Here is an 18751-nt window from a genome sequence, read left to right as displayed (position 1 = left end):
AGATGATTTTATGTTTAATAGTATAACTAAGACATCAAAGCCCAGACTGTGGACACCAGAACTTTCCTTTTCCTGTATAATACGCTGTGGAGGATAGTTCTCCAGGTACAATGCCAGGCTGACATCTACAGTTGGATAGTCTAGGTCCAACTGGATGGAAGGTGCCAAGGTGGAGAGTCTGTCTCTTTCTGAAGGAGATCATAGCTTTGGTCTGCAGCCATCTCAGTGGCCTTGCCACGGCAGGCTTGATTTCTTTGCCTCCTGCTCTTCTTTTTACCTGCACAGACAAAACAGCTTACAATTGTCTCCGCTGAAATTAATAGAATTCTATCTGTCCAGAAGTGCTTTTGAGTTCAGACATGTATCTTCTGTGGTTTGTGGCTAATTCAGAAGTCTGGCGGTCAGAGAGACTGTTGTTTTAAGCCATAATATATGTTTCTTCGTATTGTACATAAGCTTGCAACAATAGCTATTGTCAAACCAATTCCTCCATGCCTTCCAGATATTTGGGGCTTTTGGATTGGTTGTAAGACATCAACTAGCACTATTTATTTGTACGAATGCTAGATAAAATGGCATGTTAAAGTAAGATTGATAAATTGCAACACTGCACAAATATAAACCAGTGCCCATCAGAGAAAACAGCAAGAGAACTAAAAAATTATTAAAGGAATTGGGGACTGGTGATTGAGAGGTGCTTTGAGTAGAAGAAGAATTTTTTTTTTTCAAGGTAGTAATAAGTTGGCTATACCTAAGGGAAATTTGGTGAGGAATATGATTCACTTTGGTCACCTTGGAAACAAGCTGTTCATCTGTAAGGAGATATTTGAGTTATTATTCAAATATTTTATTATTATTATATCAACAACATGGCTAATCAGATGTTTTCGTGCATAATGCTGCAGCAAAGTAATTTACTGACATAGAACCAAATACGGATTTTAGCATATGGGTAATAATACCCTGGATGTGCTTTTAGTATTTACTAGCCAAGTCTTAAAACCTCTCTGTGACTGAATGAAGATGGATGCTTTTGAATTTTTATCTACTTTGTGTTAGCACTTATCTTTTGTTACTGATTCCTGAACAAATTGCAGTGTGTGATGTCCCTTTAATTATATGCCTGTGCTTAGGATGCTCAGACAGAGACTTCAGGGTTTTAAAGTGTGAAAGGATGCCGCTGTTTAAGATGAACACAGCATGCACAGGGACCTGCATCTGCCTGGGGGAACTGAAGATTGTTTTAATTCACATATATATGAATATGTGTGTGTGTGTACACCGATTTCTTAAATAGTACAGATGCCATCTATTTACTTTTTTATCAGCTGAAGATCTGGCGTGCAGACGTTCTAGTGCACCTCATGAGCTGGGTCTTGTCCTTGAGCCCAAGAGAACATCCTCTACCCATCATCCTTGGGACGATGTGTCTTCCTTGTGTTTTAAGTAATAGCCAATTTATGGGGGATTTATCAGAGTACAAGAATCAGTACCTAGTTGGAAAACAGCAAGAAGATTTGTATAACCTAGAATCAGTGCAAATTCTGTGCTATGTAATTGTATTTATAAGAAATCGGTATCGGTCTTCCTTTGGTTAGGAGGTCTTTATGCCACTGTGGAAACCTCAAAATAATTTAACCACAGCGATTTCACTATTCCCGTGTAATTTTTTTCCTGTCATATTTTTCTCTAAAACCGTTTTAACGCAATCTGGTTCTGGGATAATTTTCCAAGGTCAAAGCAGCGTATGATTCTACCCTTCCAAAATCTTTGTGAAGATTTAGAAGCAGAGTTCAGAGCATGGGACGCATTGAGGCAAATGGCACATGCAGTTAGACAATTTAAAATTAATAAATAGAAAGCTATTCAGAAAGGACTGTAAAAATGATGAAGGGGTTGTAGGAACTGATTTATGAGGCAAGACCAGAAGTTAGATATGTATAGCTTGGTTGAAGGGATAGAAGGAAAATAACTCTTCTGAAATATGTGCAAGAACAGTCAAAGAGCAGCTTTTTGTGAATTCAGGATTGTGGACTAGACAAAAGAAGTGTTTTAGGGCTGCCGAGATAACGAGAAGGTAGAACTAAAGAATGAAGTTGTTAAGATTTCTGAAAAACTGGACAGTACATAGAAACTGATTGCTAAGGAGAAATTTCTGTATGTTCATCTTTGTTAGACCATAGGATTGATCAGTCTATCGTGTCGATACATTTTTTCACTTATTTGGGTTTGTGAAAGTGCTACAGGAGGACAAGAAGCTGTTCTTTATTGGAAGAAGGTGGATGACTTAAAAAAATAATCTTTTTTTTTCTTGAATGTCAATGTTTTGTGAGAAAGCAGCATGTGCTCCATGTACAAATCTTATTATCGTACATTAGTAATTTTTCCTTGACAGTTATTATACCCAGAATACAGATGCAGTCTAGATACAGTAGTCACACCTTTCCTTTGATTTAATAGAATGTCATATGAATTGCCTCAAAAAGGCTGGCAGTTGTGTTAAATGATGGTTTTATGACTCAATAGGGTTTCAGTACATCACTCACCTTAATGAAAAACAATGCCTAACTAATTAAACAGCATCTATCAGCTGTTAAAATTACAGTTATTAGCATCATTCTTACAGGACTTAAGTAGAGCGGAAACCTGACGAATCTTGATTTTTGCCTTTGCATCTTAAATGGGTCTCTGGTTCTTCATTCTTTAGTACTTAAGAGATACAAAACATGGTGATATAGTTACTTAGATTACTTTTTCACAGGTTAAAGGGAATAAAATTCTTAGTTTAAAATGATAAGTAAATAGAGTGGGTTCACCCTGGCTAGCCACCGGGTGCCCACCAAGCTGCTCTGTCACTTCCCCACCTCAACAAGACAGGGGAGAAAATACAATGAAAAGCTCACGGGTCGAGATAAGGAAAGGGATATAACGTACCAATTACCATCGTGGGCACAACAGACTCAACCTGAGGAAATAAATTTAATTTATTACCAATCGAATCAGAGTAGGGTAATGAGAAATAAGAACAAATCTAAAAAACACGATCATGATATAACTTCTGAAATAGTTCTCTTTCTACACTTTCTCAGGAGAAGGAGCCGTTCTAATTATGGTTTTGAGGAGGAAAAACACCCTTGGTTCATGATACAAGGGCTTTGACTGTTGTGGAAATGGAATGGTGTTTGTTTGTCTCATTTCAGTTATGCAGCCATTTCAGTCTTGTTTTACAGCCCGTCCCTTTGCTCCCTAACTCTTTCCACATATGTACTGCTTGGATTTGTTATCCTAACATAGAAACTCTTCCCTCTCTAGCTGTTTCATATATTTTTTTTTTTTGGTCTTTTCACAAACATTAAGGAAACTTCTCTCTTTCTGTTAACATTGTTATTCTGAACCTATTTTGAGATGCTCCCTCTGCTTTCCATCAAAGGGCACACATTAAGGATGGAAATACACAATGTGGCTTCTCCCTTCACTCCTCTTTACACCAATCCTAAAAGTGCTGTTATGAGTAAGGAGGAGGTTTTCATGGTCTTTGGCTTCGTGGAGGCAGTTCTGTGCTGCTGTGTGGGGATGTGTCCGTGTTAGAAGTTGTGTCCTCTACTCCTGTTCCTGCCTTTCTCCTCAATTTTTGCTAGATGCTGGTGAATTAACTAGCTGTCAGCCTGTTTACCCTGTTACTGAAAGCTCATTGCAAGTATAGCTTCTCCTGTAGACCAGGTGGTAAGAGGCATGTTTTGATGGCCACTGTCCTAGGAATAGCAGGTAGACAAGTAGCGGTTTAGGAAAGCAAAGGATACCCAGGACAGGGACATGTGAACAGAGCACAGATTAGTGGAACAGCACACTTTAGTCCAGGAATTTACTAAGGTAAGAAGTGGGGGGTTTGGATTTTTTTTTTAACACCTTTTGTCTGGGCTTCAGGGGTCATGTAGTAATCTGCAGCAGCCAGGCCTGTTGGAGGACCAAGTCCCACCAGTGCCTGCTAGCTCTCTTCTCCGTTCTTGGCAGCTACAAATTGGCATTCTCTATTATATGCTAGTATAGACATGTTGATTTTCACTGATGCAGGCTTTGTATTCTCAGAATTTTTTTCAGTAACAAAAATGAGAAAATTTGTGTTATGAAAACAAATCTCGAAGACACTTCAAAGTAGGGTCTTTATAATCTCATGAATTGTATGTAGGGTACCTTTACTTTAACATCGCCTTTCGTGTTTTTAGACGTCTCTAGCGATGGTGGTATGTTTTCATAAAGCAGATAGTGTCCTGTCTGGCTGTGCGATGTGGGTGACTTCATGCTGTGTGTTACAATGTGACTAGGTTACATTGCTGTTCATAAAAAAAAGAACAATAGCTTGAAGTGTATGTGGAGGGAAGAGAGAGTATTGGAAACTGTTGGATTCTTTTGTACTGATTTTTGATATTGACTATCTTTCTACGACTTGTCTAGTTCTGCTGTCTTTGTTTTTTTCACAGTATATTTGCAACTCATGTAGAATGATGAGTGAAATCAGGCTAGAATTTTGCTTATTAATAGAGGTGGTGAAAATGCATTTTAGATATCTACAGAAGTCTGCATCCTCATGTTGATAGTGGAAGCTCACATTGTTTTCATAATTGTTCTCTCCAGGGACAAAAAGCACGAAGCTTTCACCAACAGCAATCTAAGAGTTACTATTTTGCTTTTAAATTGAACTTAATCTAGCTTAAAAAATTGAGACAGAGCACACCATTTGAAACCAGTAATGCTGGTTCAACTCTCCTGTTCTTTCTTCTTGTTCAGTGTGAGATCTTTGTTGATTCTCCTCCCTCTGCAATGTGCAAATATGTGTATGCACACACACGCGTGCATGTACGCACACTGTTCAGTAGGCTGGTTCAAAGCCCATTGAACTCATAGTGTCTTTCACTTCCACAAGGATTACTTCAACCTGCTGTATGCTTCTGCCACTGCCCTCTTGGACAGTCCTGTATTTCACAGATAATTTTGCTGGGTTTTGAGAGAACTGCTTATAGTCGGTAAAAGTTTGTCTTGGTCCTGCTAGAATTGGGATTTATTGCTGATAACATGCTCTGAAATGTACATAATGGTGCTGGTAATAAAATAGTAATTTAATATCATGAATAACACTGTAATGCTGCCTTTATTCCTGACCTCCACTCCCAAAAGTCAGGGTGCTGTGCACTGCAAATTAAAGTCCTGCTTCTGGAAGAGTCCTAGAAAGCTTGTTTGCAGTTAGGCTCTTTTTCAGGAGGGCACGGGCCCATTCAAGACCTTGCATTAAAACATCATCCAAACGACAGACACGCTCGCAGTTATCTTTCATGGCTGGGGAGGGTTGGCTCAGCATTTCTCCGCTCCCTCCTTTCTTTGTGCTCTCACCACTGGTCTTGGTGGAACTTGAGGGAATCTGTGTGAATGAATTCCTCGGTAGCTGATACTGATAAAGCAAATGTGAGTCAAGACATCATTGACTCACTATGGTGATAGAGGATGTAGTCATTTGGATGCAGAGTTACTAGAAACAAAACAGTAAGGACTTGAGCATCCCAATTTCATCTTTTTTAACTGCAGCTAAGCTTTGACTATGTTATCAAAGAGGAAAGCATAAAATCACTAGTTCAATTTCATATCCAAAAGCAAAGCAATTAAAATAAAGTTTCATACTGGTTGTTGAGGCAGGAATTAGGGTTGCAGGTAAAGAATATTTTTTATGATCATCTGTTGGATTTCCCCCGCCCCCTTTTACGGTTCCTCACCTCAGGTTATGCGAAAGGAATGCAGTATTGTTGCAATCTCCAAATCAGAAATGCCTCCTTCAGTAACTAGTGCTATAAATCACACCTGATTACCACGTTTGCTTGGATGAGAAATGCATCTTGCATTTTTCAGTTATGTCAATTAGGGTTATGTTTATAGGGGAAAATATTTATAATACCTAAAATTAAGGGTTTTGCTTCTGCTGATGTTTGCTTATTTATTTATTTTCACATTATAGATTAAATTAAATTTAAAAAGACACAAGAAATAAGACTAGAGTGTGTAGCAATGATGTAGAACAAAGAAAAGTGTTTAGCATGGCTTAGAGGGAAACTAGAAAGGAATTGTTTCTCAATGATCTGTATTTTTCTTACCTGAATAAGATATTTGGCTCTAACCCTCCGTGGAACCAGATTAACAGGGAGTAGTCTGGACCCATGAAAACAAAATCAGTAAATCCTCTAGCACGTCAAACCACCTGGTTTGGCCCGTGTGGCGTTGAAGAGGTATAATTGCCAGTTTAGCAACGGTGATGAGTCTGCCACATTAAGTTCAATGGTTTCCACGTGGATTTTTCAGCAGAGTTGGACAGAGGAACAAGATGTGATGGAACCAGATGAATAATGAATGACTGAAAAGATGTTAAGAGAGAACATTTAGGAAAATGCAAATAGGGTTGTGAAGGCCATAAATTGAGAAGTAGAGCACAGCGAGTGTTTACCAACATGGGACAATATTTTTCCATTACCTGTGTGCTGCTTTTGCTCTGCGCAAATGGTCAGTGAGAGAACAAATTACTTTAGTGTGAAAATGGTGGAGTATTAATTTTGTATGATTTTTTGCTACTAACATATCACATCTCATTTATTATCACAGTATATATTAAAAGTCATTATAAAATGCAAGACCAGTAGTTTTCCAGGGACTAATAGGTTTTTTAGACATGTTAGAGACTCCACCCCCAAATCCCCCCACCCTACAGTTTTCATCAGCATTTAATTTTTCAGAGAGATACAGTGTCCTTCAAAATGCCACAGTAAAAGGTTGCCGTGGGCACAGGGATTCCAGATCAATTATATGGGTAGCCTTCTACAATTTATCATTTGAAGATAGCATCTGCGTGGATTTGAAAGAGTAAGCCAGTCAATATTGCAGGACATAGATAGAAGGAGACAAACTGGATAGAGTATTAGGGATAAAAATAGAACAGTGAAGCAAAAATTGCGGACAATGGTATAAGACAAGTGCTGATGGAACCAGGTATTTAATGTAATTGCTCTCGGCATAGCGGCATGAAGAAAGAATTATTCATTTTGATATAGTAATCCATTGCTCACCCTTAGCCATTAGTAAAATCAGATAGAAGGGATTGAAAGGGTAAGGTATTAGCTGAATGAAAATGGATATAGTTATTTCAGTGTATCGTATTGCTTGGCTAATGTAGGTGAATAGAAGACTAGAGAACAACAATGCTCCCCTCACCTCCTCCCTTCCCCTCTTCCTCTCCATATAAGCATCCACTGGTATCTCTAAGAATCTTTGGAAAGATTAATAAATAACGATAAATAAGGAGGTGAATCTATTACAGAAATCTGAAATTCCTTTTCCAACAGCAGTATTTATTTCTTCAGTGCTTACTGAGACCCTATAGGAGTTTCTTTCATAAGTGAAATCAAAGCTAAAGCAAGCAGGGCTTTGGGAGTACCTTTGTGTAATCAGCAAACTAGAGGCAGTCTTTCTAGGGAACAGAGCTATTTTTTAAGAATGAGGTGATTATATTGCTTTGTTTTCTAATGGACTGTAATACATTTGGGAACAGTAGTAGCATAACCTTTTATTTGACGTAGACTTATGTAATGGTTACTCTTACAGCCAAGCGTGAAGTAGTTAGATTTAGAATGAAATCTCATGCATTAAGAGCCTTTGAAGAAGAGAAATGGGTGAAAGAGTGGTACTAAATACTAAGGGAGAGTAGTCCACTTAGATTTACTATCTATAACTCTTCCTTCCCCCATCCCCGTAGTAATTTGTTGAGGTTTCTGTCATGGATTCTAGCCAGGGGAAAGCGATTAACTCCCTCTGTGTCCCAGATAGGCAAATTGTGTTGCACTGATGAGCACCATTTATGTAAGGGAGTAGACTTCACAGATATTCACACTTTTGTTGATCTGTATGGATTCAATGGAGGAATATGGTGGAGATCAGACCCTTGTTGTCATACTCAAGGTTTTAGCAAGGGAGTAATGGACAACAGGGTCAAATTGCTGATTCCAAACTTTAAAGCGCACAGTTGCCCAGAGATGTGCTGTGCTGACAGTCTGTGACAGTATAGCTCAGAATTTATGGTTTGGTTTACCAAATCACCTTTGGTGGCAAGAATTTGTCCCACATATGCCTTGTGATGAACCTCATTTTTTCACCATCTTCTCCTCAGCAGCTAGGAGATTCCCAAAACATCATCTGCTTAGGGAGAGATATATAGGATGCCTAGGGAGGAACCTCATCGTTTTTTCAGAGTCTGTTGCCTGCTGCAGGACGGAAAGAGCCAGTGGCTTTTCATGTTTTGTGTACTGTTTCATTTCTGATGAACTGCCAAACATGATTAGTGAAGTTAAGCAGTATTTTCTTCAGTGAGTTACATGTCTCTATACCCATGCAGGCATTTATTACACTTCCAAGGATGAACCTTGTGTACCCCAATGTTTTGCTTATCACATCTGTAGGAATTTTTATTTATTCCAGAATTAGCATTTGGAATGAAGCTTCAAGAACGCTTCTATTCTGAGAAGGGTAACACGTACAAATATGATCTCCTAACTTTGAATAAGTATGGGTGGTGGATGAAAGAATTTGTGTGAGCTACTGAACGTACCACCTCTAAGAAAACAATAATAATAAAGAACAACAGACAGTTTTTGAGCTGTTTTCAATACAAAACTAATATGAAAGAACAAGGTAATGCCATCATGGGAGTTACAGCCTCATGGACTTATCTCTAATTTCACATTTTTATAAGAGAAGATTTCAAAATGCATCATATTTGAATTGCATCCTTTTTCTGAGTTTATCTTTTATCTTTCTCTGAATTTAACTCTTACCTCTTGCAGCGTCCTTGGCAACATTGTCAAGAATATTGCTCTGACTACAGACAGAGATAGCATAGATGCCTGCTGGTTCATTAGATAGTCTTGTTCTCGAGGGATACAGCGGTAGTTCTGTGACCCATGAAATGCCCTGTGTACTCTGAACCAAAGAGTGGACAGTTTCTCCTGTTGTAAGCTTGCTCCTGCAAAGTTCTGAGAGTCAACAGTTCCTGTAGTGCCAGTACCAGGTTATTTGAGATTAACTCCATTTTAGTTGAAGTGGTCTCATTATAATCAGGAGCAGTCACATCTTACTCTTTACTCTTCAGAGGGCTTAATACAGCTCAAGAGGACATAAAAGCGTTCTTTGCTTTTTTCTGATAGAGACCAGATAATCTCCCTGAAATACAGAATTCTTGATTGAAGTAGCTGCTGGTATTCCTGAGGATGTTAAAATATCCGGGGCTGAGGAAGAACCTCTCTGCCATAATATCCATGAGGCAACGTAATGAATGTTCCTCAGAATCCATGAATCCCTTATATAACAGAGTGTCCTCAAAGACATTGATCTGCTTTGATTGAGTCCAAGAGGCCAGAGAGTAGGTGGGGAACAGAGGCGGTGGCACTGACTTAGGTAAAAGCTCTGGATCCTGCTGGCCAGACAGACTCCGAATCAGTGAATTAGCTTGCTCGTTACATGGCTCTCAGAAGCCATTTAGTGGAAGAGCAAATTAAGCAGCATCTTTAAAGAACAGTCTTTACACCCACTCAGGCACACAGCTTAGTAGCCCGTTCTGCTGCCGTGCATTCTAAAGACAAATATCAGCATATTTTCAAAGAATAATTAGAAAGAAAAAATTAAAAGGCTTGAATAATCCCGGATAAAGCAATCTGGATTTCAGTTAAGTTCTAAACATCATAGCGGCTGCTATTATACAAGAAGAATCTTGACTTGTTTTTGCTAGTTGCTTTGGTGTGTTTGAGCAAATGACTGAGCTGCTGCCGTTAGCCAAAACCTGTTCCCCCAAATGTTTCATTTTGCTTTTTGTGATTATTTTTAATCTATGTTCTCTAAGCTGCATTATCATATGTGAATTCTGGCTGCGTATTTTTTAAAATAACTTATTTGCAACTGTCAGAGATACCTTATGAATAAGTTATCAACAATCCCTAAGAGCTATAGCTGCAAACATTTTAAAAAAAAGTAATATTTATAAGTCTGTGAACATTTTCTATTAATGTATTTATCAAATGAATGCAGTCACTCACTTAGGGTTAAGAAAACAGCTCCTCTCTGTTATAAACAACACCACATCACTTGCGTTTTCTCTAATACTAACACGTCAGTGGCAGCTTTCTGATTTAAACGATCTTTTATGAAAAGTTCAATTTAAATAAACTGGTTTTATCCTCAGAGATCTCAAGGCTCTTGAGGACCATTCCCCAAACCAACCACAGGCATTTAATAATGCATCGTAAATTGCCGGCGTAATGATGGAAAGCACAAGGGAGAGTGGAACTGCAAATTTTTAGTTTTTCTTAGAGAGGAGCAGAATTTAGTCAAACAATAAAAGGAAAATCTCACTTAGAGGGATGGTGGATAGTCCGGACAGCAAGCTTTGAAGTCTGGTGCTGTCTTTCACGATAGCATTGTGATGTTTTGAGGAATGATGAGCAAAATGACTGCAGCTGAAATATCCTGGCTCCAAAAAGTTGGTCAGATTATTGGAGAGGTTATGAAAAGCTCTCTTTAAAATTCATTCAAATTTTTTAAGGGGAAAAAAAAAAAAGTAACATAAGGACACTAATGATTGTGTATTATTGTAAGGATGTAGAAGAGGAGCTCATCTTGTGCCTAGGGTTTTGGGAAACAATAGCGTTCCTGTATGGCTGCTGGGTGGACTGTTTACCAATGTAGCTGAGAAACAGGTAGCAAAGGGGTGCTGATGTTGTGATCTTTGTTTGAGAGTGACCAGTTTCTCTATGGAGAACGACTGGTAAAAGAATTTAAGCCTAACAGTATTGAAATAAAGAGAAGGAAGGTAACTTCACTTGAATTTTTATTTTTGTCCTTCTTAGGAATGTTACATTAGTTCAGGGCGGGTCTGCACTGGAGAGTATGACTGGTTAAGTCTGATTTGCATATGAGTGTGTGCTTTTAAATATTTCTTTGTTTGTTTGTTTAACCTGATAGTTATAAGTTGTCATTGCTAGAGGGACAGTTAAATTGATAGAACGCAGATTTGGAATATTGATACTTTTGTCCTGATCATAACGGAGGTATATCAATGTAAAGCACTTCTACGCTGTGCCCGGAGGAAAAGGCTGAACCATTTTAATGATGCTCTAAAAGTCAAAGCGATAGTACTTCCTGATGTTATTATATTGATAGTTATTTTATTGCTTATGGATTCCCAGGTGATGCTACACCAGCCCTAATTTATGAAGGCAGTTTTAGCTAGTTAGTTACTTAACAACAGTAGGGTAATGTTTCTCAGCCTTATGGAAAGGGAGACTTTCCTTTGGCTTACCTGCTTTTGTTTTGGGTTGTTTCCCACCCTCTGCCTGGGCAGCAGCTCTGTCCCCCAAAGTCAGAGGAATGGTGAGTCACCTACGTTTGCACTGCTGCCCTGCCTTGGAGGAGATTAATTGCTATCAAGGAGCCCAAGTTGCTAAACAGTTTTAAGGTTAGCCTAAACATTTGCAGCCAATAATTAGTCTTTTCTCACTTGGGCAACTAGGGGAGGCTAAGCTGTTGCCAGCTCACAGGGAACTGCTGACTGCTGCTGTCTAATGCTTTCTGGCTCCCTGAGGGTTGTATTGCACCATTTGAGAAATCCACCCGGTGTGAGAGGTAAAAACCAGGTGCGGGGTATGTTGGATATATGCGAAAAAAGACGGGCAGCGGAAGGGGAAAAAAAAGGGAAGGTGAGATGAAGTCAAGTAATTCTGGCAGTGGAAAGGAGATAAGAGCAGGAGAGGACAGAATCAGGGAGAATCTGGAGAACAAAAAGTAAGTGTAATGAACAAGGAGCTGCTAAGTCAGTGGAGTGAAACCAGCATATATTCATTTTTGCATAAGCATAGAATGACTGAAATTTTAGGACCTCTCTTGTGCTTCACCACTGTTATGCTCCACTGTTTGGAAACTGTTTATATGATTCTGTCAGTTTGTGAACATATTTTAAAACTTAATATTCTTTAAATAACAACACAGGCTGATTTTACATTTTTTAAAAATCCAGCTTATTTAACTTAAATCCAACTTATTAACTTGAATTAGAATCATAGAATCATTTAGGTTGGAAAAGACCCTTGGGATCATCAAGTCCAACCATCAACTCCACTCTACAAAGTTCTCCCTTACACTATATCCCCCAACACCACATCTAAACGAGTCCTAAACACATCCAGGGATGGTGACTCCACCACCTCCCTGGGCCGCCTATTCCAGTGTCTGACCACTCTTTCTGTGAAGAATTCTTTCCTAATGTCCAGCCTAAACCTACCCTATTGCAGCTTGAAGCCATTCCCTCTTGTTCTATTGCTGATTACCTGTGAGAAGAGACCAGCACCAGCCTCTCCACAATGTCCTTTCAAGTAGTTGTAGAGAGCGATGAGGTCTCCCCTCAGCCTCCTCTTCCTCAAACTAAACAGCCCCAGCTCCTTCAATCGCTCCTCATAAGATTTATTCTCCAGGCCCTTCACCAGCTTCGTTGCCCTCCTCTGCGCTCGCTCCAGCACCTCGATATCTCTCTTGTATTGAGGTGCCCAGAACTGGACACAGTCCTCAAGGTGTGGCCTCACCAGTGCTGAGTACAGGGGGACAATGACCTCCCTCCTTCTGCTGGTCACACTATTTCTAATACAAGCCAGGATGCCATTGGCCCTCTTGGCCACCTGGGCACGCTGCTGGCTCATGTTCAGCCGCTTGTCAATTAGAACCCCCAGGTCCTTTTCTGCCAGGCAGCTCTCCAGCCACACTTCCCCAGGCCTGTAGCGATGCATGGGGTTGTTGTGGCCCAAGTGCAGGACCCGGCACTGGGCCTTGTTGAAGCTCATACCGTTAGCATTGGCCCATCGGTCCAATCTGTCCAAGTCCCTCTGTAGAGCCTTCCTATCCTCATGTAGATCAACACTCCCGCTTAGCTTCATGTCATCTGCAAACTTGCTGATGATACACTGTATGTCCTTATCAAGGTCATCAATAAGGATGTTAAACAGAAATGGTCCCAACACTGAGCCCTGAGGGGACACCACTTGTGACCGGCCGCCAGCTGGATTTAACTCCATTGACCACCACTCTTTGGGACCGCCCATCCAGCCAGTGCTTGATCCAGCAGATCGTATGCTCATCCAGGCTGTGAGCCGCCAGTTTTTCCATGAGAATTCTGTGGGGGACAGTGTCAAATGCTTTTCAAAAGTCTAGGTAGACAGTGTCTACAGCCTTTCCCTCATCCAATAATTGGGTCATCTTGTCATAGAAGGAAATCAGGTTTGTCAGGCAGGATCTGCCTTTCCTAAACCCACACTGACTAGGCCTGATCCCCTGCTTGTCCGTTATATGAGTTGTAATGGCACTCAAGATGATCTGCTCCATGACCTTCCCTGCTACCGAGGTCAGACTGACAGGCCTATAGTTTCCCTGATCCTCCTTTCTGCCTTTCTTGTAGATGGGCGCTACATTTGCTACCCTCCAGTCCATTGGGACCTCCCCAGTTAGCCATGACTTCAGGTAGATCATGGAAAGTGGCTTGGCGAGCACGTCTGCCAACTCTTTCAGCACTCTTGGATGTAACCCATCCGGTCCCATAGACTTGTGCGCCTCCAAGCGGCGTAGCAGGTCAATTGAAAGAGGGGAGGGGAATTTGCCCCCCCATTAATAATGTTTTCTAGTTGAGAGTCATGAATTAGAGATCAGAGCTTTCTGCAAAACTCTTCCATTTTTTTCCACCATCTTTGCTTCTCTGTCTTTGCTTCCTTACAGAGTGCTTGAAAATTAGAATTTACTTTGGGAAAATGTTCTCCCCAACCAGAAAGTGAGTAATGGGGAGAGAGTTGCAAATGGAGGAAGTGATTCTGATACTTAGCAGATTTCCAGTGACATCATCTGTTGGTGCTCTGGAACACTTCAGAGTTTGTTTCATTTTGTTTTTATTTGAATGTTATTGTCTTCCAGTAGTTAAACTATGAAGCCCCAAACAACAGGTGATAATACTGCCAACGTCCAGATGGATTATTATTAAATGCATGCAAACAGTGCTCTGCAGTTCCAGAGGCAGAGAGCACTTTGTTTCAAGATTTTTCACTCCTGATTATTGCAGGACTAGCAGTTTAAAAAACCAGTAGGTCCATTTCACCTTTTGGGTGAATGGACAAAACTCCCATTGCCATAAACAGGAACTGTGCCCTCTTTACACTGGAGATTAATTTGGTTTGATGGGACTTGTTGGAGGACACAAACAGTAAAAGGATGCTCTAGTTGTGATTTGGTGTCTCATTGTCGCATTTAAATATTTTCAATATTTAGCAATAGGATTCCAAGTCAGGCATGAAAAGAGTTTAGTGATTTGTAAAGTACATTTGCAGATGAGAAGACCTCTTTCACTGGCTGTAGGTTGAACACCATTTGTATCATCTTCCCATCCCATCTTGTTTTGCTTGGTTGGTTGGTTGATAAGAGATGATGAGTTCCTGCTGTGCAGCAAAAAGCATGTCAGGTGCTAAGCAGGTAGCTCCACTGGGATACTTCTCTTGTGTTTTGTCCCGGTGTACTCACAACATGGCACAAATAGTAAAAGATAATTTGTGTATATTTCCTTGCAAGTTCACAAACACTGTTTAGAACTCTAAGGAGTAATGGTGATAACTGATTAGCTATAGGGTAGGTGAGTACTGCAGTAAAAAGAGCTCTGTATGGGCAATGAACCTTATTTCGCTAACTTACGGAAACACTTGAACCCTGTAGAATGGCACTCACTTATCAAACCAACCCACCCTGTAACATAATGGTCCTTACTGAAAATCTGAAGCCCCAGTGTCTTTGTTGTTGCAAAGAGCTAGCTTATGTAGATGGAAGCTGGTGATATGTGAGTGATCATTATGCTGTGTCAAGTCTCATTTTAAAGACCATAAGTATACCTTTTTAAAAGAAAAACAAACTACTTCACCAGTCTAGAGAGAAACATAAATCACATATTTTTATCACCTCAAAAGACCACTAGAAGATGAGCTCTAATATTTCAAATGCGACAAGCAATCTATACACATGAATCACAATTTGAGTTCCATTACAACTGAGCTGATATATACCACTATGTGCTTTATGGATTTTACTCCTAACAATATTAAGTAAAAACCCAAACCTTTTTGTGATGAATACCTAACCTTTTACAAGGATTTGTAGAGTTGTGGTCCAGAACAACAGCTTTAGCGTGGCCCTACAGGCTTTAATAAGAAAATACTATGACCAGTTTTGACCTCTCAATATTATTCTTTGTAAAGGAAATGCTTGTATTAGTAGAAGGCTAATACTGCAAAGGTAAAAGAAAATGGGAAATACTGAAAGGGTTTATGGAAAATGCATCAAGAAAGATTGAGAAGAGAGTTAAATAAATGAGCAAAGTTTGAAGATCTTTTGTTCCTTCTGCTTCCTTTGCTAGGCCCAGTCTTTTTCTTCCTGGACTCAAGGACTTCTGCAGCAACCTGGTGTCAGTTGTTCTCAAATCCTCTATTCATAGTCAAGGCATCACTTGAAGTCCTTAGTCTCCTTTTGAGAAATTCTCCCACGGTGATATTTTCATAAGGTTAATTTTCAGGTGAATTGGTTGCTGTTTTGACATTCTTGCTTTCTTTTCAGACATCTTTTCGTTCCTTTCCTTTTTATGCTAGAAAATTATTAGATATGCAAGAACAAAACTCCTCAAAGCAATGCTCCAAAAGCCTATTAAAAAGAGGCTGCAAGCAGAACAGTGTGAACGCACGTCAACACCTGAGTGTTTCCCAAGTGGCTCTAGCACTCAGTGGTGTGATAATGAGACATGTGGGAGGATTTTTCTTGGCTTTTATCTTCCATATATTGATGCTCCCGACTTTTTAAAATTCATTTCATAGAGTGTTGCTGCAACAGAAACAACGGAAATGCAAGAATGAGATAGTTCAAGGTGTTTGCAGTGGTATACGAAGTCTTTTGCCTCCAGGCCATCATTTCTAATTCCGCACAAGTTGGCAGCAGTCAGAAATCACTGCCAAATGACAGCTGTTTGGTGGCCAACACGAAGTGATTTAGCTAGTAGCTCCTACTGGACAGATGTCTGTAGTATAGAACGTGTTGAGTATAGCTGGCATGTGTTTCATTTTCAGAGACTGGAAAATGTGGCTGTATCTCAACCGCAGCTACTTTGGTTTGTGAAGGTTAAACAGGATACCTGAATTTAGGCAACCAAGAACTCAGAATGTGCACAATTAGACGCCCCCCCACCTTCTGGGGTTAAATCCTGATGTTATGGTGCTAACCCCTTGTAGCACTTCCATTGCGTCTCCATAAGCACCGTGTGGTGAGGGAGAAGGGAGACTGTAGCTTGGTCCCTGTAGGTGGCTGCGCAGAGGGGTGTGGTAGGAGACCACACTGTGGGGTGACCAACCCATCTGTACCCCACGGGCTGAGCGATTTCTTCAGCTGGGTTGTCAATTAATACTTATTCTTCAGTGTGAGCAATCAATAACAAGGAGAAAGTAATAGAGGGGAAGAAATGAATCTGATTCATCTTTCTTTGTGTGGACGTATGTAACACTAGAATTAATCTTTTGAAAACCATGAATTACTTTATGTAAAATCTGCGCTACTTAGCGGAAAATCTATCCTACCGAGAAAAAAAAATCAAGAGAATTCTTCAGTATAACATCTGGTTTTGTGGGGAAGGAAGGAGGAAGATTTTACAGTTTACAATATCACAGAGCCTTGGGATATTTAAACAGGCAAGGAAATGATAGGTTTGATTCACTGTTGTGAAAACAGTTTTGAATTTTGGATTTGAAGCAGCAGTAGAGATTGCTCAAGCAAACAGAGATATGGGATCAAGTTTCCACTCGCTCCTTAGCAATCTTTTTTTTTCAATTGGCATGATGTAAAACAGGCTTAAAACAGGCTTGTATGACTGGCTCAATCATCTGCTTGTGTGGGATGCGGAAGTGGCGCAGAGCGCTGTTCAGTAACTCCTGTGGCAGAAGTGGTTTTCAAGGACAGGGCATTGTCACAGCACTTGGATGAATCTGGAGGGCTGGAATACTCCCTGATCAACTCAGCGGTTAAATCTGCTACATTGGCCTGACAAACGTTGCCATGTCATATCTGTCAAAGCACTGCATCCGATACCACGCTGTAGAGTTACTGTGCCTTTGTGCTTTAGTTTAGCAGTGAGACAGAGTTAGGATTTTCAGTGTTGCATGCTTCTGACACTATTTTATGTTTGAAGACTCTGCATCAGTTTATATTTTTTAACATTGTTGTAGAAAAAAACCCCTAAATTCTACTAAATTTACCTTGTTCTTTAACGCTAAAGTTAAACCAGATTGCCTTTGGAGTTGTAAATGGAATTTATTTTCTCTTATTTTCTAATATTGTATCATGTTATTCATTTACTAAGCCTGACTGTAACTTTCCTTGGTGGTTCTTCCCTGCAGATATTGATGAGTGCGCTGCCAAGATGCATTATTGTCATGCCAATACTGTGTGCGTTAACTTGCCTGGATCCTATCGTTGTGACTGTGTCATGGGATATGTCCGTGTGGATGATTTCTCCTGTACAGGTGAGCTCTCAGGTATACGGCAATAATGGTATTATACTGTGTGTTGTGTGTATTACTTAGCTTCTAACTAGTCCCTGTGCCATACCAAATCCCACATACTAGCTGGCCCTCTGCTGGCATAAAATTTAGGCACAAGTGAGATAGGATTCTATAGGTAAATGTGCTATGAGGTACCTTTCCTATGTATGGGCCCTTTGGGATTAGTTGGGAAGGTGGCTCAAGAAGCTCTGTGGTGCATGCACTGAGTGCTGTTGTCAACCAGGACGTGGTCCCTTCATGTCCCACAGCTGGCGTGTGTGTGAGGTGCAAAGGCTGTAGCGTAGTGAGAAGAAGTAACATTTTATACCCGTGGTTTGAAACTGGTCACTGGATTGAAATATGAGAAATTTTCCAGGAGGAGAAGTTTGCTGGACAGAGCTAAAACAAATACGTAAAAGGAAAACTGAAAACATGTAAAGTCCTCGAACCCAGTTATTGTTATTAGGTGGTATGGAAATTGTTGTTATTAATGCTGAGAATTAGCGTCTCCAGAACTATGACACATGTTATTTAGAAAAGAGAACAAGTGTGATAGCATTAGACAGTACATCTCATGATTCTTTTTTAATACCTGTCAGCAAAATGAGGTCTAAAAATTCTTACTGGAAAGTAGGTAGGTCTCATTTCCATCTAGAGGTTTTTAAGGGACCTTCTCTGGCAATCTCTGTGAAAAACGTGAGCAGCTGCTGAAATGCTCAGCCCAGCTATACCTGACTGGATAACATCTTTCAATCACAATGCTCCAGAAAGGCTGATCTCAGGATTATTTTGATGGTGCGCCTGTCTGGCAAAGGAGGAAAATATCGGGCAGATTTATTGAAATGAAAATAAGTCAGATTGACACAATATACCATGTTTAGAATTGTGTTGGGTGAGCTATTTTCTCAAGTGGAAAGATGGCACAGGAGTATTCAATATAAGAATGATTTCCAGCCTGGAATAATTACATTGTAATGTATATTATCCTTAGGGAAGGTCATAGGAAATGCTGACTTTCATGGTGACAGCATGTCTTGTAGCTAAGATTATGCAGTTTATAAAAACTGTAGGAAAGTCCT

At 40.1% G+C, this 18751-nt stretch overlaps 1 protein-coding gene across 6 annotated transcripts in view; it reads left to right on the top strand.

Annotated features, from left to right (window-relative positions):
- Nucleotides 1-18751, top strand: part of NELL1 (neural EGFL like 1) — a 293578-nt gene that overhangs the window by 124720 nt on the left and 150107 nt on the right. For 3 of the 6 annotated variants that reach the window (XM_074586318.1, XM_074586315.1, XM_074586313.1), the window contains exon 13: nucleotides 17529-17666. In XM_074586318.1, the coding sequence (XP_074442419.1) occupies nucleotides 17529-17666 (138 nt within the window). The remainder of the gene's footprint in view (nucleotides 1-17528; nucleotides 17667-18751) is intronic. The other 3 variants (XM_074586317.1, XM_074586314.1, XM_074586312.1) reach the window with 1 other exon arrangement.

Source organism: Larus michahellis, chromosome 4 (assembly GCF_964199755.1).
Source record: "Larus michahellis chromosome 4, bLarMic1.1, whole genome shotgun sequence".
Taxonomy (NCBI): Eukaryota; Metazoa; Chordata; class Aves; order Charadriiformes; family Laridae; genus Larus; species Larus michahellis.
Note: the sequence above shows the minus strand (reverse complement) of the source record. Positions and strands in the feature narration are given on the sequence as shown.